Source organism: Rhinatrema bivittatum, chromosome 12 (genome assembly GCF_901001135.1).
Source record: "Rhinatrema bivittatum chromosome 12, aRhiBiv1.1, whole genome shotgun sequence".
In the NCBI taxonomy this organism is placed as follows: domain Eukaryota; kingdom Metazoa; phylum Chordata; class Amphibia; order Gymnophiona; family Rhinatrematidae; genus Rhinatrema; species Rhinatrema bivittatum.
Window position 1 is genome coordinate 22,737,672 of NC_042626.1, and position 27,843 is coordinate 22,765,514.

The following is a 27,843-nucleotide window of genomic DNA, read 5'->3' on the forward strand; positions in this document are numbered from 1 at the left end:
GTTTGGGGGGGTAAAATATCGTGAAAAATCGTGAAAAATCGTGAAAAATCTAAAAATCGCAAAACCGGCACATTAAAACCCCCTAAAAACCCACCCCCGACCCTTTAAATTAAATCCCCCACCCTCCCGAACCCCCCCCAAATGAGTTAAATAACCTGCGGGTCCAGCAGCGGTTCGGAACGGCAGCGGTCCGGAACGGGCTCCTGCTCCTGAATCTTGTTGTCTTCAGCCGGCGCCATTTTCCAAAATGGCGCCGAAAAATGGCGGCGGCCATAGACGAACACGATTGGACGGCAGGAGGTCCTTCCGGACCCCCGCTGGACTTTTGGCAAGTCTCGTGGGGGTCAGGAGGCCCCCCACAAGCTGGCCAAAAGTTCCTGGAGGTCCAGCGGGGGTCAGGGAGCGATTTCCCGCCGCGAATCGTTTTCGTACGGAAAATGGCGCCGGCAGGAGATCGACTGCAGGAGGTCGTTCAGCGAGGCGCCGGAACCCTCGCTGAACGACCTGCTGCAGTCGATCTCCTGCCGGCGCCATTTTCCGTACGAAAACGATTCGCGGCGGGAAATCGCTCCCTGACCCCCGCTGGACCTCCAGGAACTTTTGGCCAGCTTGTGGGGGGCCTCCTGACCCCCACGAGACTTGCCAAAAGTCCAGCGGGGGTCCGGAAGGACCTCCTGCCGTCCAATCGTGTTCGTCTATGGCCGCCGCCATTTTTCGGCGCCATTTTGGAAAATGGCGCCGGCTGAAGACAACAAGATTCAGGAGCAGGAGCCCGTTCCGGACCGCTGCCGTTCCGGACCGCCGCTGGACCCGCAGGTTATTTAACTCATTTGGGGGGGGGTTCGGGAGGGTGGGGGATTTAATTTAAAGGGTCGGGGGTGGGTTTTAGGGGGTTTTAGTGTGCCGGCTCACGATTCTAACGATTTATAACGATAAATCGTTAGAATCTCTATTGTATTGTGTTCCATAACGGTTTAAGACGATATTAAAATTATCGGACGATAATTTTAATCGTCCTAAAACGATTCACATCCCTATAAAATAACCTCTTTCACCTCACCTTTTAACCATGGCGGTAATGCGTGGAATACATATGGACTACGCCTCTAGGATTATATTTTTAAACAATGTCCATGCCTGTTGAACACTTTTAACCTTTGCAGCTGCATCTTTCAGTTTTTTTCTATTTTCCTCATTTTATCAAAGTTTCCCTTTAGAAAGTTTAGTGTTAGAGCTGCAGGTTTACTTATTGTCCCCCTTCCAGTTATTAGTTTAAATTTGATCATGTTATGATCACTGTTGCCAAGTGGCCCCACCACCGTTACCTCTCTCACCATATCCTGCACTATGATTATGTATTTATTTTATTTCTTGATTTAATTGTTGAGGAATGGTGATGGTTCTGTTTTTTCATTGTTGCACTGCGTAGAGTGTCTGGCTTCTTGCGGTTTCCAGTTCAGTTTTCGTCTGCCTGTTCGTATTTCTACTTTATGGTTGCTCTGTTCTGTATTTGGTGAGGGTCTGTTTATGTTCTGCATGTGTGACTGAGGTGAGGCATTCTCCTAATAGGAAGTGTATTGGTGTTTTAGGGCTTTCAGAGAGTCAAGCCCACACCCAACACACATCACAATAGGCCTAATACCATAGGGGTTCCAAGTATCTTTTTTTGAGGGATTTCTGGTTGGCATCACAGCAGTACACGTAAATATAATGTGATGTTTTTACTGCAGAATACTGTACTTTGATATTTTTCATGTAAAATATAAATGCAGAATTCTGTGTGTGTGGAATGGGGGGGGGGGGGGGGGGGCCATTGTGCAAGGCATTTAATACCCTTGCACCAGCGATTGGTACGGGGAGGGATGGTGTCAGTTTCAAAAGTTTGTATCACTGAAGGGAGCTGGGCATTTTTTTGGTGGTCCCGGGACAGAGAATGAATGAATGGTGGTGGTGGGGGGGAGGGGGGGGGGACAACACAGTAATTGTTTGCACAGGGCAGTAAAAAAGCTAGCACCGGCCCTGACCGCCATGGATTGGGGATGAGACAGGTGCCTGTATGTCATATTTGTCTGAAGTTCGTTATTTTATTTTTTTTTAATTAGACTTTTTTTCATCTTATTAAGTACCCTATGCTACTTGTGTTGGGCCATTTGGAACCTCGGAAAAGAAAGCTCTGGTACCACTCTTGTTTCAAATGGGGCTTGTCCAGCATAGATTCAAGGCTCTTGGGCTCTTTGGACAGGGTGCTCAGGTTTGCAGATGTTGCACCTAATTTCAGTTAAATAAAGTCATTTGATAAAGAGATCTTCCTTGTTTTTAAATTCTCACAAAAAGAGTGGCAGATTTCGGCTTTATACAGCAGCCTACGATTTCCGGAGTCTTCCTGACCCGCCTCTAGCCGGACTTTAAAGCCTGCAGCGCCCCCTGCTGCACAGAATGCAGGCAGCAGCGTCTGTAAGGCAGGAACGTGAGGCCTGTCATTAGGGCAGTGCCTGCTGCTTTGGGCTCGCGTACTCACAGACTTGCAGACTGAGTCAAATGGGTGACGCAGTGCCCCCCACCCTGACTTGGTGCTCAGGGCAGTTACCCTTCTTGCCTAGCCCTCCTGACATATGGCAGGCAGGGATGTCCCAACAGCTCTTAGCATTGAGGCACCATTTCCTGGCTAAGAGCGGCTGTTTGCAGCCAAAAAGTACTTCAAAGAGAAAACATTACTGTTGCTTAGGTCCTGCCAATGAACTTTAAAGCAGAGTTATGTAAGCAAACTCATGAAATCTTCTTGAGAGTTGGAACACTCCTTAAGCTACACTGCTACTTCTGCAAATATAGAAATGTTACATCGGAGGAGAGGAGCTCCCAGGTAAAAATAACCAACCACCACCACGTGAGGGTGGATCGTGATTAGCTGCACATTTCAATACCTAAATAAGAAAACAAGGAGTTCCCTTCCTAAACTGCCCTGTACCGGCTTTGCACGGGGCTGAGGGTGCCCTTCTTCACCTCAGCACCTCACGGAGCACACAGAGCCAGGGACATCAGCAGAAGCAAGCCCAGCCCAGCCCAGCTGTAGTCCTACACTTTTATCCACACCACTAGGATTGCTATCCCTGTCCTTATCCACAAAATATGATCTTTGAATTCCCAGTTAAAAGCAGGGTGACAAGCTTTGGGGTGGGATGAGCTCGGTCTGCCTATAGTGCCTTAGATCTCTGATGCTCCTTGCTTTGGGGGGGGGGTCTGACATTATAAAAGAATCAGACATAGTGTACGGCACTCTGACGTAGGGTTGCCACCTGGCTCCCTGCCATAAGGAACAGGGAAATCCAGTCCGGGTTTTACCCTCTTACAAGCTTGGATTTGTAATCCTGATTTTCTTAAGAAACAGGAAGTACTAGCCCATGCATGCACCCAGAGTGAAATTGGATCAGCCTGTTCTCACAGACATAAAGCTGCATAGTAACCCTATCATAGCCTTATCCGACGCAGGGCTGTCAGCAAGCTCCATGTCATAAGGAGCAGGCTGGGTCTATCCCAGCTTTAAGTTTACCCCCATTTCTCCTAGGAAGGCAGGAACTACAAATCCATAGAGGCTCAGCCAGTACCTTAGGATTGGGAGCTTTTTGGCAGCCCTTCTAACTAGACAGAGCCATGCTGGAAATCCATGCAGAGTTAAGAGTAGCAGTTAGCCCCAGGTCATCTTGTCAGTCCGCTCCCATTGAATTGTGGGACATGTAGTCCTGCTGTTCCTAACTTCAGCTGCCTCTGATAAGTAAATACCATTTGAGTAATGAGGCAGGGGTTCTAAGTGAAGCCTGACTGTAGTGTGGCAGGACCTCATAGAGGGAGGAGGGAATTATGCAGGGAAGAGTTGGGCCTGATCGGAAACCAGGCTTTCCATGATGGCATAGAGGAATGGATATCCTTTTTATGTATTTTTTATGGAGCTAGTGCCTGTGAGCTGTGACCCCCCCCCCCCAAAAAAAAATATATATACAGCAATGATTCAGTAATACGCTGATCAGAAATGTAAATTCATGAATTCTCAAGGCATCCCCTTAGCAGACACTGAGACTGAACTATCCAAGACTCTCACCAGAGGGGCAGGTGAGAAGAAAGCCTTTGTAAACCAGGCCAGTAATCTCCTTCCTCTGAATGCACTGATGCTCCTCATTCCAGGTACTGACCATCCAGTAGCACAAGTGAGCCAAGTGCGAGCTTGCCTTGAAGTGGAGATACCGGCTGGGTGAGTTTCTTTTCTGGCTGATAATTGCATGCATGATTACCTCACACACAGACTTACAGGTACAAGGAGGTTCCTCGCCCTCCCTGTCTTTTCTCACTCCATTAACACTGGGAAAACTTGCCGGAGAGTTCATTCAACAGCAGAGCATGAGGCTACCGCGGCGTCTCTGACCCCTTCCTCCTGTCAGCCTGCTGGTGGGCACCATGGAAGGCCACCACCAGGTAGGTGCATGCATGAGAAGAGGCAACTTTTCGTGGCTTTCTGGATTCCTTTTTAAATGTCGCTATTCATTTTTCCAAGCGATTCCCTTAAGGGCTCGGAGTTCTTGGTCTTGCTCCTGGAGACGCAGCTGATTTCTGCTGTGGTTTGACCACAGTCAGGGAACACTTTGCCGAGCTGGTGCCGTTAGAATGTTGCAGCCGTGCTGTGTTGCTGGTGGCGTAACTTGTGAGGAAAGCTGTGTTGCGATGTTTGTGTTGGTGCTTGTGGCTACTGCTAGTGCACTGCATTGGGCTGTGTTACAGATACTGAAGCGGCGTTTAAGCATATATTGCTGAAATTCTTCTGCATGGGAGTATCAAAGTCTGGCTTGCTTGATGCGGGTGCCCTGGCAGAACCGGCGTTATCAGATAGCAGGCTGGCGTTCTGCAGGTCTTTGCGATCCGCCAAGCAGCAGAGGGACCGTCACAAATCACCTGCCCTGATCCGGCTGATTTTCCCCTCTGGGGGTTCAGTCAGTGAGAGGTGGCAAGGCTGGGCCTGGGATCCTCCAGGGCAGGAGCCAAAGAGTGGGGCCTGCCAGGACCCAGGTGCCCCAAAGCTCTACTTCCATGACGTCATTCAGCTTTTGTCAAGGGAGTCTCTTGGAGAGCCAGGAGTCCCGCCACCCTTATGGCCCACCCTTCCGCCAGCAACCCTCAAGGCTGGCTACAAGGCATTTGTTTATCTGGAGCAGGCAGCCAGGGAGGGAAATTCTCCTCTCTTGTTTTTTTTCTGCCCTTGCCTTCTCTCGTGCTATTTCCTTCCCGGCCCTGGGGTGGATGTTGGTTACGTTTTCATCGAGGGGGAAATTTTGTGATTGTCCACAGGGGGGGGGGGGGCCCTCACCTTCGAAGGAGAACTCCCCATGAAGTTTCCCTTTGAAACTTCAGATTAGCAGTGGGAAGCGGGTAGTCTGCACACCTTTCTGGTGCAGATGCAAAGCACCCAAGTGAAAGTATGCAGGAGGATTTCAAAATAAAATCCCCGCCACCTTTCCCCAGGGTAAAGCTAAGCCCCATATGGACAGCAGGTGCACCTTAAGCCTCAGTAAGTGGGGAGTGGGTGTGATTTTCAGAGGACCTTTTTTTTTCCCTTCATAAAACCTTCTGACAAATTGCCCTCTGAATGTGCCAAGCCTATGAAGAGATTTCTGGGTGTGGGAGCTCTAGGGAAGGTCATTTGGAGAGGGAAGAAACTTGAATGAGTCGGCCGAAGGGCGGCTGCTCCTGCATTAACCTCTCTGCTGCATGTTTTTCGGTGAATGTCTTAGGCCCGGAGCCTCTTGGCCTCTCTTTTTAGAGAACTGCCTTTGTCTTTTCACGACAGGAATGGAAAGTGCTCATGAAATTCTTCCTGCTTTTCATTGTGTTCTTTGCATCTGTGAAAAAATGCTTTACTGAATGTTGTTATTGGTCAACAAGGTCACTAAAGAGGCTACTACTGGTCGAGAAGCTTGTTCTTTCCTTCTGAGAGTCAGACTGGCCCCATCGGCTCTGGCTGCTGTGGAACCAGTCCACACCAGACACAGGACAGACTGATGATCCCCAGTCAGCTGCTCTTCTGGTATTCTCTTTAATGGATACTGCTGTTTGCAGTGATAAGAACTGAAAGGCAATGGTAATTGTTTCCCTCCGTCCTGAATGATGCGATCTTCTGAGGTTGAAGTATTCGGTATATAGTACAACGCTGCATTCTGCTGCGCTCGGTCAGCTAGAATGGCCGAGTTTTTCTCTGAACACTCAAGGTCTGACCCCGTTGTTCACCGGGTTGCTCCTAGGTTTAGCAGGTTTCTCTGGGTCTGAACCCTGCTCCTGCAGGTGCACAGATGAACCAGCGTGAGATAACAGACCCCCTCCCCCCCCTCCCCTGTTTCTTTGATTTCAGAATACCCCCCCTCCACCGTATGGAAATCTTCCTTTCAACCTTGTTCATGGAGCTGTGCCCGTTCATCACAGACCAGGAGGAAGCCAAGGGATGGTCTATCAACCGTACATGCCGCAAGCTGCACCATCGGTGCCAGCCTATGTATTTCAGCATCCGAACCCAGGTAAATCTTCAGATTATTGATTGGCAGGAGTTAAGAGAGGTGCACATTATTACCCTAAAAAATTAACGACAGCTCTGGAGCTGACGTTAAGTCCTGAGGAGCCCAAAAAGTGTACAGAGAAGTTGAAAATACTGCTTTTCGGTATTTCGGAGGAACTAAAAAATGAGAAATGTCCCTAAAAAAAAAAAATATATATATATATATTTTTTTTTTTTTAAGTATGTCGGCGGTCAGGTTAGGAAAACAGATGCCCTTAAACTGAGCGTCCGTTTTCCTAAGTGGCTGACAGCCACCTCTCCCAGGTGCCCGCTGCCCAGGGGGCGCCAGGGGCGCGCAATTTTCCCCATCCGCCTCCTTTTTACCGCGGCAGCCCATTTGCATGTAGCATTGGGTGCCCCGACGAGGTGGATCGGTGCGCGTTAAGGGAGCGGGCGCTCAATCACGAGCTCCCCTTTAAGGCGCGCCGATATTGCTTCGGCCCATTTAAGTGGTAACAGAAAAGGTTTACAAAGTACAGAAGAGAAAAATATCCCTGCTTCTGGTGCTGCTTGGTATTGTCTCTGGTGATGATGTGTCTGGCCGGATTACAGCATAATAACCTGTTGTACTGCTAGAGCTGCTGCTTCACGGGAGAGTCAAGGACAGTGTGCAGGAGGAAGGAGGCTTCTGTCTGTCGTGGGTCGGTGAAGGGAAGAAGAGAAAAATGGGGGACAGAGAGAGAGATAGGAGACGCTGGAGGAAAGAGAGCAGGGCAGAGGGACGCTGGTGGTGGGCAGAAGGTGAGGGGGTTGGAGGGGAGGGAGGAGTGCGCCATGCCATAGGCCATTGGCACTGTGTTGAAGGAGGGACTGCCAGAGCTGGTGCCAAGTGAGGAGCGGAAGGGGCACCACTTTCAGTTCTCACACAGGGAGCCGGTTCATCTGGGGTCGGCCTTTCTATTTCTCCCCTGTAGCCCTGCACGCAGCGTCTGGCTCCCTGGGCTTTTCGGTTCTAATTTGTGGTGCAGGTGACTGCGTTTGGTCAGGGCCTGCCTGTGTGAATGAGGCGAGGGACTCTGTAGTTCCCGTGTAGGGATCAGAAGCAGTTCCAGCTTGTTATATTTTCCAGTTTGCACCCTCCACCCCCCAACCCCAGTAGGCCAGATGTACTTGGCGTTTTTCCTATGGTCCCAAGGTTGGAAAAACCCTTTAGCACATCTGGCCCAAACAGGGTAGGGTACTTGCGGTGTGAGTCGTGGGGGCTAGTGGTGCTGTGGCCCCGGCAGGCATGCGACACTGGGGCTGCGTTGCAGTTTTGTGCTGTCACAAGGTGCCTGGCAGTGGAGGGAGTTTGTGTCGCTGTTACTGAGGTGACATCAAAAGCTGAATATTTTTGGACAGTGAGATAGGGAGGAAGGGGGAACCTCCTGGTTCTCATCTGACGTGTCTCTCTGATGTCACTGGGAAGAGAAAGGGAAAAGGGGGGGGGGGGTGGAGAGGGCAGGGCATTTGCCCTTTAGCAGGAAGATATATAGGAGATGGAAAGTGTACAGAAGCAGGCAGTGACCTGTCAGATGAAGGGAGCAAAGCCTTGTCCCCCTCAAAGGCTGCAGCTTTGCTAATTAGGCATTTTATCATTTCTAATACAAACAGTGTCAAAGGTTTCCTGCCTGCCGTCCTTTGGGAGAAGATTCAGGATTGTGGCCATCATCTGTATCCTCGTTGTCATAGCAGTGATCATTGGACTTCTCGTAGCATGTAAGCTGCTCATCTATTTTTTCTCGGCTTTTAACTTCCAGTTTTTTTTTTTTTTTAAAGAATTTACTGAGTTCAATAATATTGAAAAGTTTTACAATATTTTGCCCGGCAGGTTCCTCCTGCTTCTATGGGCTACCAGTTCAATCTGAATGGGCCGCTGCTGTGGTTCCAGAACCATGAGCTTTCCTAACTACCTGAGGTCTCACTCCCACTTTTTAAACCTCTTCCTGTCCCAGCCTTGTGAATGCAGTCCCCAGCTAGGGGGTCACAGACCATAGGTGCACCATGTGTCCGGCTGCTGAAACATGATAGATTAAAGTCTTCATAGCAGGTACAGAACAGGCGGCAGCAGTGCAAGCTTCGCACAAGATCCCACCACAGAATAGGTACAGCCCAGGCAGTAACAGCAGAACACACACACACACACAGCACAGGCAGTAGCTTCGACTACACACACATATACACATATACTCTCCCGCCATAGAACAGGTACAGCACAGACGGCAGCAGTGCAAGCTTCGCACAAGGTCCCACCACAGAATAGGTACAGCCTAGGCAGTAACAGCAGAACATGTTCTTTACTCTTGATTGTAACATTGCCTTATTCACATCTATTGTTTAATTTACTTTAGTTGTTGCTTCAGTTATACCCTTGTTAAATGTAAACCGATCCGATATGGTTATTACTATGAAGGTCGGTATAAAAAACTGTTAAATAAATAAATAACATACACACACACAGCACAGGCAGTAGCTTCGAATATACACACACACACACACACATACACTCTCCCGCCACAGAACAGGTACAGCACAGACAGCAGCAGTGCAAGCTTCACATGCGGTCCAGCCACAGAACAGGTACAGCACAGGCGGCAGCAGTGCAAGCTTCACATGCGGTCCAGCCACAGAACAGGTACAGCACAGGCGGCAGCAGTGCAAGCTTCGCACAAGGTCCCAGCCACAGAACAGGTACAGCCCAGGCAGTAGCAGCAAAACATACACACACACAGCACAGGCAGTAGCTTCGAATATACACACACACACACACACATACACTCTCCCGCCACAGAACAGGTACAGCACAGGCGGCAGCAGTGCAAGCTTCACATGCGGTCCAGCCACAGAACAGGTACAGCACAGGCGGCAGCAGTGCAAGCTTCACATGCGGTCCAGCCACAGAACAGGTACAGCACAGGCGGCAGCAGAGCAAGCTTCCCTATGGGCTCCTTGATAAAGAAATTGTCAAGATTCATGGGCTCAGCTGAGAAATGAGTAGTAGGCTTCACTGATAACCCAGCAAATGTTAAATGCAGCCCTGCAGGGGAGAGCTGAGAGAACTTAAGAGCAGCCATGCTGGGTCAGATCAAAGGCTCATCGTGCCCAGCATCTTTCTCTGACAGTGGCCACTCGCTAAAAGTAGATTAAAATTAGAGAGAGAAGCAACTAGGCTCAGCCGTTGCTATGGCCTGTGTTTGCCTCACAAGCACAGTACGTGTTTGTCCACTTGAATACATAGTAATAAGAGTCAAGAGACGCCTTGTAGACATGACCTTTTTTACTGGACTAATTTAATTCATCTGTGACGAGCTTTCTGGAGCTTTGCCACCTTCATCACTGGTAGGAGCTCTGCCTGTCAGCTGCTGCTGCTGGTTGGCTTCCCCCTTCCCTCCTGTTTTTTTTGGTTGATGATTATTCTTTTTTGAGTCAGGTTTGGGTTGTTTTTTTTTCTTTTGGGTGCCATTTTTCTGCTCCAGGAAGGAAGAAGTTTTTTTTTTTGCTTGTTTGTTTGTTTGTTTGTTTGTTTGTTTTCAGTTGTTGCTTAGCAGGCTGCAAATGCTGGTGTGTTTTTCTTTTCTCCTTTGTTTGGTGGCGCCTGGCCTGCTGTTGCTGTTCTCTAGGTCCTATCATTTCTGGGTACAGGGCTGGCCAGTCTAGTCCTCAAGAGTGAAAAAAACCAAAACAAAACAGGATCTCCACAATGAATACGCACGAGATAGATTTGTATGCAGTGGAGGCAATGTGTGGCCGAATATTCATTGTGGGTATCCTGAAAACCAGGCCCGTTTTGTGGCTCTTGAGGACTGGAGTTGGCCACCTCTGTCCTAGCATATCTGCAACTCAAAGGAGGTCTTCTCTGTTTGTTTGGTTGAGGGGCCCTTGGGGGTCAAAGAGAGTAGGACAGCACAGCCAGCCTCCCCTCCTTTTTTTTTTTTAGTATTTACCTGGGTGTTTTATGTTTCATTTGCATTTTTTGTTTTGGTATGGTTTGGTTTGATTGGAACAGGTTTGTTTTTTGTTGTTTTTTCAAAAAGATACTCAATCAGATAAATTATCCCTGGAAGGCAAAGCCTGAAGAATTTCTAGGTGATGCCCCTGCCAGTATGGAAGTCTTGGGGGAGGTAAAAAAACAGAGAGAACCTGAGGGGGCTCTCATCCTGATGGAGATCCCCAAGAGGAGGGACATAAGAAACATAAGAAATTGCCTTGCTGGGTCAGACCAAGGATCCATCAAGTCCAGCATCCTGTTTCCAACAGAGGCCAAACCAGGCCACAAGTACCTGGCAAGTACCCAAACATTAAATAAATCCCAAGCTACTATTCCTTATTGACAGTACTGAAGAGCCTCCGGTTAAACCTGGCACAGCAGAGGTACAGAAGGAGCAGAGTGGGTACAAAGAGAGCCTGGCAAGATCCTTTGTTATTCAGGCTCCTCCTGAAGATGTCTTGAGAGGCATAACTATTTCTGAAATACATCAGATCCGGAAACCCTGTGGCTGTGGAGCTCTGGAGCTTGTCCTCTTCTACCTATGTTATGTGCCACGCAAACACTGACAGCTCTGTCCCTCAGCCTGTGGGCACAGTTGTAGGCAGGGCTGAGTCCCAGCCTAATGGAATGAGATCACAGAAGGTGGCGAGAAGGTTCGAGCATCTGCCAGAAACCGGCAGAGAAAATGGACCAATGGGATGGCAGGCCAGAGCTGGCTCATGTGGTAGAGGTGAAACTGGGATGCGCACCTACATATGTTCCCCTCACAAGACACGACATGGCCCAGGGTGGCCACATTAGCACTGCCCAGCTGCATGAGATCTCTTGCTCCATATTAGCTGACTGGGATTATTTGCGAGTAAAGTCTCTGATCACAGACCTTTGCGGCAGCAAGCAAGGCTAAGGGCAAGGCAGCGGTGATCTTGCCTTACCTAGCTGCTGTTTGAAAGGCATTGCAGCAAACATCACGATGGGGTTTCAGTTGCATTGAATGAGATCTCACGATGAGCCAGGAGCAGGCACGGTGTTATCCCCCACTTTGAACCACAGGGGACTCTAGCCACGCCGTTCACAGCCGCAGTCAAGCCCAGGTGGCAGAGGAGGAAGATGTGGCCTGAAGCACCAATGCTGCTCTTCTCCTGCTGCTGGGGAAAGGAGAAGGGTGGGAGAGAGGGTGAAGAGAGCAGGGACGGCGCTTCCACAAGGTAAGCTAGGCAATTGCTAGAGCTCTGACCAGCAGAGATCGGCAAAGAGCAGTCAGGTGGGACCATGAACAGAGCTCACCCCGCTCGCAGCCAAAGATAAGCCTGGCAAGCCGCGAGCGGAGCCCATGCCGCTTGTGGCCAGGATTAGCCGATGGGCCCAGCAAGGCTGCAAGCAGAGCCCATCCCGCTTGCGGCCGAAGATTAGTCCTGGCAAGGCCGCGGGCAGAGCGCATCCTGTCTGCAGCAGAAGATAGACAGATGTCCGGGAAAGCTGCGGGCAGAAGACAGAAAGAGACCCAGGAGAACCGTGGGCAGAAAACAGAAGAGACAGAGAGAGGCCAGGGAACAGCTGAAAGTAGATTGGGAGAGCCCTTACTGCCTACAGAAGGAAGGAGAAGCAGAGGCTCAGAATGAGAGACCAAGAGAGCCTGTGAGTCCCACCTCGGTCCCGTCAGTCCCGTCAGCATGGGCTTAGGGAATTCTCCCACTAGGCTGTTCCAACCACACCCCAGCATGAGGGACCACTCTCCCTACGGGATGTAGATATGGGGCAGAGCTTGTCTGGCTTGGCGGAAAAGGTATTCTGCTGCCTCGGAGATCCCTGGGGGAGATAAGGTCAGAAATGATTGTGATTTCCCCTAGGGCTTAAAGAGAGAGCCCTGAGGTATGAGGAATCCTTCCGGTGCCAGATGAGGATTGAGTTGCAGGAGGAGGAGGGGTGACTCGAGGTGGTACACTTGGGCAACCCCTACAAGATCTATTATTTCATCAAAGGGATGTGATACTATTTGTGCCATGGCAAGAAGTACACCAGAAAGATGTCCCAAAGCCAAGCACCAAGCAACCCTGAGGGACATTGCTCCTCTCACTGCTAACAGGGCATCCGCTTTGTCCCTACCTCTCCCAAAGGCATCTAAGCTTAAGAGAGCCTAAGCCCAGGACAAAGATCTAGGCTTTAGAGTGGATAATACCTTAATCGTCGGCTCAGTGTGCTGCGGCAATCCAAAAAGCAAACAATGTTAGGAATTATTAGGAAGGGAATGGTGAATAAAACAGAAAATGTCATAATGCCTCTGTATTGCTCCATGGTGAGACTCCACCTTGAGTACTGTGTACATTTCTGGTCTCTAAAAAGATATAGTTGCACTGGAGAAGGTACAGATGAGGGCGACCAAAATGATAAAGGGGAATGGAACAGCTCCCCTACGAGGAAAGGCTAAAGAGGTTAGGGCTGTTCTGCTTGGAGAAGAGACGGCTGAGGGGGGATATGATAGAGGTCTTTAAAATCATGAGAGATCTAGAACGGGTAAATGTGAATCAGTTATTTACTCTTTTGGATAATAGAAGGACTAGGGGGCACTCCATGAAGTTAGCAAGTAACACATTTAAAACAAATCAGAGAAACTTAGGGGTAGATTTTCAGACGAGCGCGAATAGCCTACTTTTGTTTGCGCTCCAGGCGCAAACAAAAGTACGCTGGATTTTAGTAGATACGCGCGTAGTCGCGCGTATCGGCTAAAATCCTGGATCGGCGCGCGCAAGGCTATCGATTTTGTATAGCCTGCGCGCGCCGAGCCGCGCAGCCTACCCCCGTTCCCTCCTAGGCCGCTCCGAAATCGGAGCGGCCTAGAAGGGAACTTTCCTTTGCCCTCCCCTCACCTTCCCCTCCCTTCCCCTACCTAACCCACCCGCCCGGCCCTGTCTAAACCCCCATCCTACCTTTGTCGGGGGATTTACGCCTCCCGGAGGGAGGCGTAAATCCCCGCGCGCCAGCGGGCCTCCTGCGCGCCGGGCCGCGACCTGGGGGCGGGTACGGAGGGTGCGGCCACGCCCCCGGGCCGTAGCCACGCCCCCGTACCCGCCCCCAAAACGCTGCCGACACGCCCCCGCAACGCCGCGCGCTCCGGCCCCGCCCCCGACACGCCTCCCGACACGCCCACTCCGAAAACCCCGGGACTTACGCGAGTCCCGGGGTTCTGCGCGCGCCGGTGAGCCTATGTAAATAGGCTCACCGGCGCGCAGGGCCCTGCTCGCGTAATCGCCCGGTTTTGGGCGGATTTAGGCGAGCAGGGCTCTGAAAATCCGCCCCTTAATTCTTTTTCACTCAATGTACAGTTAAGCTCTGGAATTCATTGCCAGAGCTTGTGGTTAGGGTAGTTAGTACAGCTGGGTTTAAAAAAGGTTTGGATAAATTTCTGGAGGAGAAGTGCATAAACTGCTTTTAGTCAAGATGACTTAGGGAATAACTAGTACTGCTATTACTGGCATTAGTAGCATGGGATCTATTTAATGTTTGCGTATTTGCCAAGTTCTTATGACCTGGATTGACCACTGTTGGAAACAGGATGCTGGGCTTGATGGACCCTTGGCCTGACCCAGTATGGTAATTTCTTATGTTCTCATTGTAGTTCAATCAGCTGTTGTGGTCTCTGGAACACCTACTTCAGGGAGTGGTCCAACCGCTATCTCAGGAAAACCTTCCCTCCAAACCTTTCCCTGCTGCAAAAAAAGAGGAGAGGGCGCTGAGCTGAGTCCACATCTAAGCAAGCTCCTCTCTCTATGGCCATTTGAGGAGTGGGCTCATTCAGAGCCCAGAGGCATCCCAGACCCTTGAGACGGAGGTGCCTGGTATTCCACTGCCCATCCTTATTGCCTTTGGAATCGCTCCAGGGCGGGTACTCTTGGGAGGTGCGCCTTTGTTTGGAGCAGAGAGTAGCTCATAATCTGACGAGTGTGGTTAAGCGTTGCATTGTCTTCTAGCCTCTTCCTTGACAATAATAGTAGGGGGTTTTGGACTATGTGTTTGTCCACAAAGTTTACACCATTTGTGTATGATTATAGTCTGGGACCTGGGTTATACCAGGCACAGATTGTTTTTCTTGGAGCATTATTATCAGGCAGAGTTTTGAGTCTGTGAATGGAGGATGCTTGAAGATGAATGTAGAGGTAATCTGTGGGGTTCTTTTGTGTGCGTCAGGTTGTGGTTAGCTCAGGGTTCTTGTCTCCCTCTTCCCTCATCCCGGGGCAGGGGTGAAGGGACGGACTTGTAGTTCCCTTTCATTGGGTTTGAAGTTTGCCTTTTTTAGGGACGCAGCTCTATGCCTGTCTTCTGTGGGATGGGGAGGAGTTATTTGTTCTTACCTGTTTTCTGTTTGTTTGCATTGTGGTTGAGAGCAGCAGGAGATTCAGCTCTGTAGCGCATCTTTTGTGTTGGCTGATTTTTGCCCTACGTTTTGATTTTTGTCTGTCAGGTGAGAATTCACAATGATTTTCTTCTGCTGTAGGTCTTCATTGAACCTATCTTATTTTCAAATCTACTCCCTTCATCAAGTCCGTAAAGAAACGGTGCATTACACTGGGTTTAAATAGTACAGAGTTTCACTGGCACAAGCAAAGCAAGCAATAATAATTCAGTTTCACTCGAAGGACTGAGGCTTAGCGAATTATTTTCCAAAGGACTTCCAGACTCTAAAGTTTCCAGTGGCCCTGCCAGGATGGGCTCCAGGTGGAGCCCATGCTGCTTTCCTGGCTTGGGAATAAGGAAGAGGGTGGTTATCGCATCCCCAATCAGTGCAAAGAAGGAGCCAACAACTTGAAGGTTAGACAAACCAAGGCAAATCCAAGAGCTGGATAAATAATGCAAACTCACACTTCAAACCTTATCTGGGTAAGGAAAGCTTTGCAGGCCAGATTTCTTTAGGTCTCTTGTCTCTCCTGCTCCTCTTTGAATGCTCCATTGTTAGTGTTGCTTCAGACATCGCTACTGAGGCTAAAGGTCTATGAGACCCGAGCCTGAGATTCATAGAAAGACAGACATCTCGTGGCTCCGCTGCCACCCATTAACCTCCTCTTCAGTTTTTAAGACTATGACAGATTGGGGAAGGGGGATTGGACAGGATAATGTGCTTCTGGGGTATTGATTTATGCCACAAGCCGTACAGCTTAGAGCAGGGGTGGCCAACCCCGATCCTCAAGAGCCACAAACATTCTGGTTTGCAGGATATCCATAATGAATATGCATTAGATTTATTTGCATACAATGGAGGCTGTGCATGCTTATCTATCTCATACATTTTCATTGTGGCTCTCCTGTTTGTGGCTCTTGAGGACTGGAGTTGGTCACCCCTGCCTTAGGAGGAAGATGCTGGTGAGCTCTCTGTGTTGCCTGTGACCCAAAGGTTCCTCCTGCTCTTTCTTCCAGATAAATTGAACTTACTGGATTCCCCCCTGAGCTCTTCTTCCTACATGAAGGTGCGAGAGAAGTGCCCTGGAAACCAGACCCGCTGCAATGGAATCAAAGAATGCTCCTGGGGGGGTGATGAGATGGGTTGCGGTAATGGAACCAAATTTTCCCATTCGTGTGTCAGTGTGTCTGTGTGTCTGTGAGGAGGAGATGTATACCTGCAGGGTAAAAGCTGAGTAGACATCGCAGACGCGAGCTGTGTGGGACCACAAAGACCTCCCGCTCTTGGCTGTGAGGAGGTAGAGTGGGACTTGGTCCACATGAAGCTCTGATGGGGGAGGGGGAAACTTTTTAACAAGCTCCTGAAAGCATCTCAGCTATTCCAAATTTCCAATAAAATGAGCAGACTTACCACCCATCTGATGAGGAGAGGCAGAATGTTTGCACAGTGACTATATTTGTAGCGGTCCAACAAACAGAATTTAATACTGAAGGGAACTACCAGCAGTGTTTCCAAAATACACCTAAACAAAGCCAAGAAATCAGTCCCACATGTCTTCCTGTCACTTTATTTCTCTGTTATTCTTCTCCGTCCCTGGGGACTGTGCCTGAAAGAGTGCCCCAAGTGCCATCATGTGCTGCTAGCTGATTGACTGATGGAGGGTGCGTGATGTCACTGTGACATCATGGCCAGAATGATCCAAACCCTTTGTAGGATGCGGCAGTATTTGCTGTGTTTGCGGAAGACCCTCCCCTGCGCTGTGGTCCATGAGCACGGAGAGCTGCTGGCCCCAGTAATTAACCCACCTTTCTCTCCTCTGCACAGTGCGCTTCCGGTGGGATAACTCGCTGCTGGAGGTCATGTCTCGCACCCAGGAGGACAGGTGGCTGCCGGTGTGCGCGCAGGGTCTCAGCCCCTTGTTCCCAGACTTAGTCTGCAACAAGCTGGGGTTTGACCAGTAAGTTTCTTGGAGAATCTGTTGGCGTCTAATCTAGGCTGTTGACGCAAGCCCCGCCCTCCCCTCCTGTGGCTGAGGTGTCCCTGCTTTACCCTTTGCAATCCCTTTATAAATTGGGTCCTCTTCCAGGCATGCTGTCTAAATAAAGAAACCAGATTAGCAAGTATGGCCTACCAGGTTTTTTAGTTGCGGTAATCTGTCTTTTGTTCTCTGTCTCAGACGGCATGCCAGTTGCCCTTGTGTAATCATAGTAATTATTTGTATTAGAAATGGTAATTATGAAAGGGATGCCAAATGCCTCTCTCTTTCTGCGTAGATCTTTTAAAGCCGATGCAGTCAGCGTGCCAGATAATCCCAGCAACCTTGGGCTCGTTTATGCCAGGAACATGGACACCATTCAAGGGAGCATGGACAGGTGAGAGAGGGCAGAGGATTGGACATCGCTTTCAGACTCGTATCCAACTCCTGAGGAAGTTAACTTTTCACCCCCAGGTTTAGTGAGTCTGTCGTACCTGTGGTTGTAAAGCGAGGCTTGTGTTTTTTTTTGTTTCTTTTTTAAATATTAGTTTACGTGTATAAACTTGTCGGGCCTACAAAGTTATTTGAAACTGAATACTTCCCCCTGCTCCTTTGCGCTTTCAGCCTCTACGGGAGGGGGACTACAGTGCTGTGAGCCTTCACTCCCAGCTGCCCAGAGCTCGTCCCCTAGGTTATTCCCCCTCCCCTTCCCTCCAATTTATTTCACTGCAGCGGGGAAGGAAGGTCCCGTGGTTGGGTTGTGCAAGGAGCCCAATGGCCCGCACACAGAGCTTCTGCCGCGCCATCGGGGCTGAACGTGAGGCAGGCGGCGCCAGTGGAACATGGGGTGATGGGTGCAGTGGGATCCTGAGGGGGTCTCTTTCCAGTGAAATCCCAAATGTGTTTCCTGAAAACAGTCAGCATTGCCGGCGTCTGTGGAATAAACAAGCCATCTAAAAAACAGAAACATATCCCTACATGTTGAGCTACAAAAAGTACCTTTTTTCCTGTTTTTGTCTTTCTTGCCCTTAGTTCGTCATGTTCGAATGGACAGTACCTGGCTCTGAGCTGCACAGGTAAGCCGCACCAGGCCTGGCTATACCCTACAGGAAGGGCGGGGAGAGATGATAGAGACATTGGATTACACTGGTTTCGGGATGTCTTTCTACGCACACTGTCACAAATGAAAGGAAACATCTGGATGGCTGCTTTGGAGTCCCAGTCAATCCCGAGCCCTTACAGGAGATCAATCCCTGTGACGCAGGCTCAGGGCTTGCCTGGCATTAACTTCTCCAAGTAAACTCCATCTAGACTAGTGCCAAAGAAATCGTTTGTTCTCTCATTTAGCTTCTGTGGTTCTTCCTCTTTATTCTCCCTTGTGTCTGCCTCCGGGAAGCCACTGCTGCACAGCATCTCCCGTTTTCTCTCCTCCTCTGCGTAACCTCCAGTGCTTTCCATTTTCTCTTGCAATCCCTGGGGTTTAGGCCAAGGTCTGCAGCAGCTATCTGTCACCTGAAGCGCCTGGTGCACTCTGGGGTGAGCCTGATGCTCTACACTCCCCCCTCCCCCCTAAGGTTTGTGGGAGCTCCCCTGCAGCACAGGCTTTCCTGCTCCCCCTCACCCTCCTTCTGTGAAAGACACCCCCTCCCTCACATCATCCATTGCAACACTGAGAATTCAGGAGCACTTAGGATACGGGCGAAGGAGTCCTAGCTGTGAAGGGGAAGACCGCCTCTGACCCAGTTACCCCTCCCTCTCCGCAGCGTCCTCTCCCTCATTCATACTGAGTTATATACGGGTGGAATAATTGTGTAATTACAAATATTGTAAGCTACTTTGGAGAGATAAGCCAAATAATGTAATGTAATATAATAAAGCAGCTGGTGGAGAGGTTTGATAGCCTTGGGCTTCCTTTCAGAGAACATGGAGAGGGAGGGATTTCCTGCTGCCTGGGATTTCACATTCTTTATTTACCTTCTCGGTCCTGGCAGATAGATGGAGGGTGAAACCGGGGCTGCTGTAATTTGGATTTTGACTCTGTGCTGGTATGATGAGGGAATTTGAGGACTGGGGATAGCTTCAGGAGCAATGGGACATTGCTCGCCTCAGCTTGTGGTTTAGTCCAGTGTTTCTTGACCTTTACAAGCCCAAGGCACACCTAATTAACAAGACATGCCAGGCACGCCAGACTCCACCGAGCAGGCAGTGCAGACAGGAAGATGACTCATGTGGCTGAGAAAAAAGCTCAGGGAAGCACTCAAAGCCTGCAAAACAAAGGGAGAGAGGGCAGAGGTGCACACTGTCCCCTCTGTACACAAGTGCCGGAGAAGGGAGAAGTCAGTGTGGGGTCGGCAGCCAGCAAGGTTACCTTGGCTGCCAGAGCTCTTTTCCTGCTGCTGCTGCCAACTCACAGCTACATCCAGTGCTCAGTGTCCCCTCTCACCCAGGCTGGAAGGATTCAAAGGAGAGGGGAAATGAGGAGGGGCTAGGACATGTTTTCCTCCTATCTTTCTAGCAGGTTAGAATTGCTTCATCAAGCCCTGCGTGGCGCTATCTAACGACCAGAGTACCCCGGGGTAGACTCAGGACTAACCTTAGGAAATATTTCTTTGCAGAGAAGGGTGGTAGATGCGTGGAACATCCTCCCTGTGGAGGTGGTGGAGACAAAAACAGTATCTCAATTCAAGAAATTATGGGATCTCTAGGGGAATTATAATACTGAATTGCATGGATGGGCTATATGGTCTTTTCCTGCCATCATGTTTGTATGTTCTCTTTAACATTTACCTCACTCCTTTCTGTCATCTACTTTCAACGTTTGGACTCACATGTAAGATCTATGCTGACAACATCCAGTTTTTCTTTCTTCTTCAATCTTCATGGTTGTCCACTATGAAATTCGCATCCATCTGTCTTTTGAGTATCAAAAGCTGGCTTTCCCATAACCTTCTTGCACTGAATCTAAAAAAAACAAACTAAATGAATTCTTTGCTTCCATGTTTACTAATGAGGATGTTGGGGTGATGATTCACATGAACTGAACCAAATCACAGTGAACCTGGAAGATGTAATAGGCCAGATTGACAAACTGAAGAGTCGCAAATCACCTGGACCGGATGGTATACACAACCAGGGTTCTGAAGAACTAAAAATGAAATTTCAGATCTGTTAGTAAAAATGTGTAACCTATCATTAAAACTGTCCATTGTACCGGAAGATAAATCCAATATTTAAATAGGGCTCCAGAGGTGATCCGGGAAACTATAGACCGGTGAGGAGAGAAAAATCATAGAAACTATTCTAAACACCACAATCACCAAACATATAGATAGATATAGTTTAATGGGACACAGAAATCTTGCTTCACAAATCCTCATTTTTTTGAAGAGGTTAATAAACATGTGGACAAAGGTGAATCAGTAGATGTAGTGTATTTGGATTTTTAGAAGGCATTTGATAAAGTCCCTCATGAGAGGCTTCTAAGAAATCTAAGAAGTCCATGGGATTTGAGGCAATGTCCTTTCGTGGATTACAAACTGGTTAAAAGACTGGAAGCAGAGAGTAGGATTAAATGGTCAGTTTTAAATGAGCTACTTGCTAACTTCATGGAGTGCCCCAGTCCTTCTATTATCGGAGAGAGTAAATAACTGATTTACATTAACATGTTCAAGTCCTATCATGATTTTGTAGACCTCTATCATATCCCCCCTCAGTCACCTCTTCTCCAAACTGAATAGCACTAACTTCTTTAGCCTTTCCTCATAGGGCAGCTTTTCCATGCCCCTTATCATTTTGGTTGCCCTTCTCTGTACTTTCTCCAGTGCAACTATATCTTTTTTGAGATGCTGCGACCAGAATTGCACACAAAAATCAAGATGCGGTCTCACCATGGAGCAATACAGAGGCATTATGACAATCATTGTTTTATTTACCATTTTCTTCTTAATGATTTCTAACATTCTGTTTGCTTTTTGATCGCCACAGCACACTGAGCCAACTATTTTGTGTCAACTGCAATTTTGATTACCTCACTTATCTTACCCCTTTCCAGATCATTTATATATTTATTAAAAAGCACCGGTCAAGGACAGATCCCTGAGGCACTCCACTGTTTACCCTTTTCCACTGTGAAAACAGACCATTTAATCCTACTCTCTGTTTCCTGTCTTTAACCAGCTTGCAATCCACAAAACGACATCGCCTCCTATCCCATGCCTGTTTAGTTTTCATAGAAGTCTCTCATGAGGGACTTTGTCAAATGCCTTCTGAAAATCCAAATACACTACATCTACCGGTTCACATTTATCCACATGTTTATTAACCTCTTCAAAATATTGCAGTAGATTTGTGAGGTTAGACTTCCCTTAGGTAAATCCATGCTGGCTGTGTCCCATTAAACCATGTTCTTCTAAATGTTTTGTGATTTTATTCTTTATAACAGTTTCCATGATTTTTCCCGGCACTGAAGTCACGCTCTCTTCTCTCTAGTTTTCCAGATCACCCCTGGAGCCCTTTTTAAATATTAGGATTACATTGGCCACCTTCCAGTCTTCAGGTACAATAGATGATTTTAATGATAGGTTACAAATTAATTGAAATAGGTCTGAAATTTCATTTTTTAGTTCTTTCAGAACCCTGGGGTGTATGCTATCCGGTCCAGGTGATTTACTTCTCTTCAGTTTATCAATCTGGCCTACCACATCTTCCAGTTTTACTGTGATTTGGTTCAGTTCAACTGAATCATCACACTTGAAAACCATCTCTGGAATGGGTATCTCCCCAATATCCTCTTCAGTAAACACCGAAGCAAAGAAATTGTTTAAGCTTTCTACGATGGTCTTATCTTCCCCAAGTGCCCCTTTAACCACTCAATCATCTAACGGTCCAACTGATTCCCTCGCAGGCTTTCTGTTCCTGTGATCCTTGAGTACATTCAGTCTTCCTATATCTTTTATTGTTTATTTGAAATTATGAATGTTTTTATGTAACTTGCCCTGAACTTTGGAGGGTGTGGGATATAAATGTGTGTGCTGCACAACGTGTGGCTCATCTATCTGTGCTCTGCATGCTACCCATTAATTACCACACTCCTGGACTCATGTTATAGGATGAGGAGGCATGCATGATTATACAAGTTCTCAGAATAGAGCTTCTGCGCATTTAAGAGCCACCTCTGGTTGTTGTTACTGTGAGATGCTGAAGGCAGCACCCATGTGCTGGTCTGGATCTGAATATTAGGCAGTGGTGACTTTTCTGAGGCACACCTATTCAGGTCTGAAGTGCCATAGCACACTGGTTTAGTCTTACCCAAACGATTTTAGGTATAGCTAGGTCTACTGCCTTAGTAAGTTGCGATGGAGAAGGTACAGAGAAGGGCAACCAAAATGATAAAGGGGATGGAACAGCTCCCCTATGAGGAAAGACTGAAGAGGTTAGGGCTGTTTAGCCTGGAGAAGAGACGGCTGAGGGGGGATATGATAGAGGTCTTTAAGATCATGAGAGGTCTTGAATGAGTAGATGTGACTCGGTTATTTACAGTTTCGAATAATAGAAGGACTAGGGGGCATTCCATGAAGTTAGCAAGACTAATCTGAGAAAATTCTTTTTCACTCAACGCACAATAAAGCTCTGGAATTTGTTGCCAGAAGATGTGGTTAGTGCAGTTAGTGTAGCTGGGTTCAAAAAAGGTTGGATAGGTTCTTGGAGAAGTCCATTAACGGCTATTAATCAAGGTTACTTAGGGACTAGACACTGCTATTAATTGCATCAGTAGCATGGGATCTTCTTAGTGTTTGGGTAATTGCAGGTACTTGTAGCCTGGATTGGCCACTGTTGGAAACAGGATGCTGGGCTTGATGGACCCTTGGTCTGACCCAGTATGGCAATTTCTTATGTTCTTATGTTCTTAAGAAATGCAGGATTACCTCAGTAAGAAATGCATGACTCCAGAAATGCTGTGTAAAGCAGTTCTTTGGGCTCTGATGTACCTTTGCAAGAATAAATCTCGGCTTCCTGGAGAAATCCATTTGATTGGCTATAAAAACAATCCATTTGACTGTTATAATGTCCACTGATAATGCAACCCATTTGTAAAAGCATTGACCAATGGCAAATCTGCCTTCACAATGCTTGATGACATCACAAAGCAGCTATACTGCCAACTGCCCTGTCACTGAGATGCATTGTAACTAAAATATTCAGTAAGAATTTCATTCCAGGACTGTTGCAAAATTTTAATTTGGGATAAAAATATCAGTAAAATAATCAGTAAGTGTTTCATAACCACAGCTGGATACTAGGTGGTGGAGGCTTATGCTATTTTAGAGTAATTATAGTATGAGTAATCTTGCTTACAATAACGCCACACCTCCTGTCCTATTGCTCAAAGAAACTTTCCCCACTGCACACTGCACAGTGTGTAACCTTTCAACAGCAAATGCTCTACCGAATATGAAACTTTTCAGTTCTAAAGTTTCTTGAGATGCATATTTGATAACAGCTATGTGCAGATGTCATCAAATCCTCCAAAATCCAGTGCCAAGTTTTTGATGGTGCAGGTTAGGCCTGATTTATGGAAGGCTTTTCCTTGTAATCATAGCATGGGAGGAAGTTTTGTTGTTTTTCAGTACATCCTGCAGTGAAATGCCTGTGCTTTCTTTCCCTGCAGACTGTGGGCAGAGGAAGAGCAGTCGAATCATTGGAGGAACAGCAGCTGAACTGGGGAAGTGGCCCTGGCAGATTAGTCTCCATTACCCATCTGGACTAAGCACTGTCCATGTCTGCGGAGGGACCCTGATCGCTCCTCGCTGGGTGCTCACTGCTGCTCACTGCTTTTTTGAGTAGGTGAAACCCCTGCATTAGGTTTGGAAGGGTAGGGGAAGGGGGTGGTGAGAGTGGATGCAGATCTAGATATAATATGTAAGCCAAAAATATGTGAAGCCTGGAGTTCAAGGAGGCCCAAATATGGTTTAGGGTTTGAGTTCCTAGTCTTTGGGTCAGAAGAGGATAAGAATGACGAGAAGATGGCCCCCTGTCATGATACGAGTGACAACAGGTCTCTCTGCTCACTGAAGATGGGGGTCCCAATGCAGACAGAAAATCAAAGAGCTGAAGGAAATTTTCAATGGGTTAAGAAAAGTAAAACAGCAGACGAATCATGGCAACGTGGCCTGTCTTCTCCTCCCGCACTCAAATGATAATGATGACTGGGGGCTAAGGACTTCCTGTGGGTCAGTGTGAGGGTGGAGGGGCAGGCCGCTGAGGATGATGGGGGCAGATCGGTTTCATTAAAATATGTTCCCAACCCTATGCACCTTGACCGTGGCTTTGTTTCCCCCTGCTGTCCATTTTCAGGAGCACACAGTACACCCCCGCCAACTGGCAAGTCTACGCAGGAATTATCAACCAGAACAAGCTCAATAACCGAGCAGATGTGGCCGATATCATAGTGCATGACAGTTATGATGATAAAACACATGACTACGACATAGCTCTGATTAAACTGAAGAATCCCTATTCTTTCATGGGAGGTGAGTGCAGCACCAGCTTGTTCTTATACTAATGTGAAAGGGGAGGACTATATGCCTACAGTGTTTGCCATGGGAGGACATTTAACTAGATTCATTATGGTCTGATATGCAATGCAGAATGTTACCACAGTTACCCATACCATGCTTTATCATCCTGGTATCTATAAACTAGTTAATACCAAACTCGGGTTGATACTTGCTGTTGTTGTAAGATATGATTAAAGTGGCAAATGAAAGCACAGAACATATAGTAATTTTGCCACAAATGTCACGTGTATTAAAAAAAAAAAAAAAGAATAAATATCAAAGTAACACAGTAGCCACCAGTTATCTGGGAGGGTAGAGGGAACCCGTTCAGGTGCTCTGAGGTCCTGGGAAGGGAGAGATCCAAGCTCCTGATGAAGGTCACGTTTTGCCAGTCCTGCACTAACCAAGGATACAGTCACAGACCCTTCAGATCCGGATTGTTAACTTCATGAGCATAGCGTTGTGTACTTCACCTCCCATCAATTTCAGTAATCCCTTTCCCTGAAGTTTTATGGGTTTCCATATGTGAATTACTGGGGTAGTCAATTTGCCCAGCAGGTTTTGAGATGAGGCTATAGATTCTGGGAAAGAGCTCTACTATTGGCAGTCATAGAGCTGTAGGTCTTAACATCCTGCTCTGTTCTTGTTACAGCAAATATACAGCCCGCGTGCCTACCCATGACTGGCCAGAACTTCCTTCAGGGACAGTGCTGGATCTCGGGCTTCGGTAAAACCAATCCAGATTCAAGTGAGAGACCATTCACTCATGGAGCTGTGGGGTTGGTGAACGAGGGAGCAGCTGGAGGTTTTGCTTCAGTCTGTAGCCAGATACATTTCGTGAGAATTGCAGAACCAAAGTGAACTTCAGCTGAAGAAGCTGGGTGTCATCTTAACCTCGGTGTATTAGGTTGAAAGCAGGGTGATTAGTCAACTTCAGATATATATATGAGAGTTTATTTCAATTCCTTAGTGATGGGAGGTGTTAGATTAACTATGAAGCTTGGAAGATGACATAGCCTGGATTAGGCTTGGGTCAGATACAGAGGGCAATAGTAAGAACATAGTTGGGAGGCTAAGTGAAAGACAGTGGGGAGGCAGTGTGGGGAGCTAGAGTTAGTTTAAATGTGGGAATTTAATATTATCATCTACCCAAAGTGGTAAAGAATTAGAGAAGAAGTCAACAGGGTAGATTGGGTGAGCCAATTGTTACTTATTTGCCATAGTCTACTATGTTGTGTTACTATGTAGCTTCTGTTACACTAGCTAGGATCTATAGTCAGGATATTTGGCTGTATCTTTGCCAGTAAAATAACTGAATAAAATGAACAGTAATAAGTATTATAAAATGAAAGGCTTAGGAGTGAACTATTGAGAGATTATTATTATTTTTTAAGAGGATACCTCCCCAATCTTGATGGAGACGGAAGTGAATTTGATCAGTACCTCAGACTGTAATCGGCGCAGCGTTTATAATGGAGATATCACCGATAGGATGATGTGTGCAGGCTACATGCAGGGAGGAAAAGATGCCTGTCAGGTAAAACATCTTAATCCACCCCCTCCGTCTGGCAGCCCATGTCACCCTAAGCCTTTCACCAAAAAAACGTCAGTAGCTTACAGGCTCTGGTTGTGTTCCAGGGAGACAGCGGGGGACCGCTGGTTTGTGAGCAGAAAGGTCAGTGGTTCCTGGCTGGTGTGACAAGCTGGGGGGAAGGATGTGGTGCGAAGAACAAGCCTGGGGTCTACACGAAAATCACAGAGTTCCTCACCTGGATCCACGCCAAAATGGAGGTGAGTTTATTTATTTATTTATTTATTTTATTTAAAAGTGTTTGTATACCGTCTTTACAAACAGTGTTTAATCAAAACGGTTTACATAACTAAATAAAAAACAAATGTAAATAAAGATTTAAATTTAAAAGTTTAAAAGTTTGATAGGAAGAAGGGAACACATGGATGGGAAGCAGTGGAGAGAGCAAGTGGACGGAAAGGAAGCAGACGGGCAATGTGCGGGCTTGTTTAAGACGATTGAGTCGGACATTTCTTCCAAGTACCATCAGATTGGGACGCTGGGCCAGATGGACCTTTGGCCTGACCCAGTTTAGCAGTCGTTACATTCGGTCGTCACTAACAGACCCTCTTGCTTTCCTCTCTTGCAGCTGGGGAGATCATTTACAAGCAGCTGAGCCCTTTCCGTCCAAGGCTGGGATCCCCCAGCACATGGCCCCGGAGAGAAGGGACGCGCACCTGGGGAGTTACTTGGCAGACAACCGCTCACCTTTTTATTTATAAGTCCCTCCTTGGTCGCTTTGCATCGCGTTCCCCCCTGGCAGGAGCGCACGCGCTGACATAAAGAGACCGTCTCGTTGTATCTTGCCAGGGTAACAGAGGCGCCCCTACCACCACCACACCAACTCCCCGGGGCGCGTGAGCTCCCTTCATTATGGGAGGGCATAGAAAAAGAGCCCAAGGAGTGCAAACGCAGAAACCACTGTACTGTGTAATTACAAAGCAGCCTTGCAATTTTGTTCAGTTGATTTTTGTGTGGAAAATACCATCCCCCCCTCGCCCCCCCCCCCCCCTTCAGTGAATCCATCTGCTGTACCAGCGCCAGGCTCGAACGTCTGTGCCATCACTGTGGGCTCTCTCTGGAGCTTCTAGTAAGAACTTACAGCCGGTAGAAAGCTGAGCGTGAGGAGCTGTATCATTCAGTCCCTCAATAGGTCTGATCTTAGGAGTATTATGGTTGCAATTACAATTAAGTGAATGTGACAGAGCGTGATGCGTAGGAGGGGATGGGAGGGTGGTGGTGTTCTCTCTGGGCTATTGATGTAGTTCCCCCTCCCTGCTTGCCTGGTGCCGGCCCAGGCCTAGGTGTGAGGATATCTTACCTTATAAAACTGTTCCATCCACATGTTTAGCATAGCCCATTGCAGACTCTTCTTGAGTTGTCAGTTTGCACCAACTTGTGTCTGCGTTTGGTAATTAATGGTGCAGAGTTCAAGGTGTGTGCCAATATAAAACCCGTCCTGGACGGTTGAAAGCATTCATATCACATCCTCCACCCGGGTGTACCTCTCCTACCCCCTTTCAGATGCGAGGACTGGCGCACTCGGAGACCCCAATTCCACTTCCCCATCCAGCCCGTACCAACCCTGCTTCCGTTTTGACTGTAAGCCCTTTTGGATATGCACAGCGTAACTACGGTATGTCATTTCTGTTTGTACATGGATGAAGCTATAAATGATAAATATTGCACAGCATCCCGTGCTAATCAGGATGTTCCAGCCCTGCAGTTTGTTTGTTTTTGTTTTTTTGTGATCCTTTTCATTTGAGTCTTAATTGCCACCGAAGGAAGCTTCTGGC

The 27,843-nt window shown here is 47.8% G+C and overlaps 1 protein-coding gene across 2 annotated transcripts; it reads left to right on the top strand.

The window, feature by feature from the left end:
* The first annotated feature begins 4,288 nt into the window (after window positions 1–4,288).
* On the top strand, window positions 4,289–27,772 carry TMPRSS13 (transmembrane serine protease 13). 2 transcript variants are annotated; one of them, XM_029573346.1, is made up of 13 exons: window positions 4,289–4,464; window positions 6,389–6,551; window positions 8,183–8,287; window positions 15,963–16,094; window positions 16,771–16,780; window positions 17,220–17,318; window positions 17,954–17,997; window positions 23,589–23,760; window positions 24,275–24,450; window positions 25,130–25,225; window positions 25,872–26,014; window positions 26,116–26,268; window positions 26,637–27,772. In XM_029573346.1, exons 1-13 carry the CDS (start codon window positions 4,447–4,449, stop codon window positions 26,661–26,663), a joined length of 1,338 nt encoding a protein of 445 aa, XP_029429206.1. In that variant the 5' UTR covers window positions 4,289–4,446; the 3' UTR covers window positions 26,664–27,772. The 2 variants fall into 2 exon arrangements, with proteins under 2 accessions (XP_029429206.1, XP_029429205.1); XM_029573345.1 differs by having other exon boundaries at window positions 4,291–4,464; window positions 16,771–16,903.
* The last annotated feature ends 71 nt before the right edge of the window (window positions 27,773–27,843 follow it).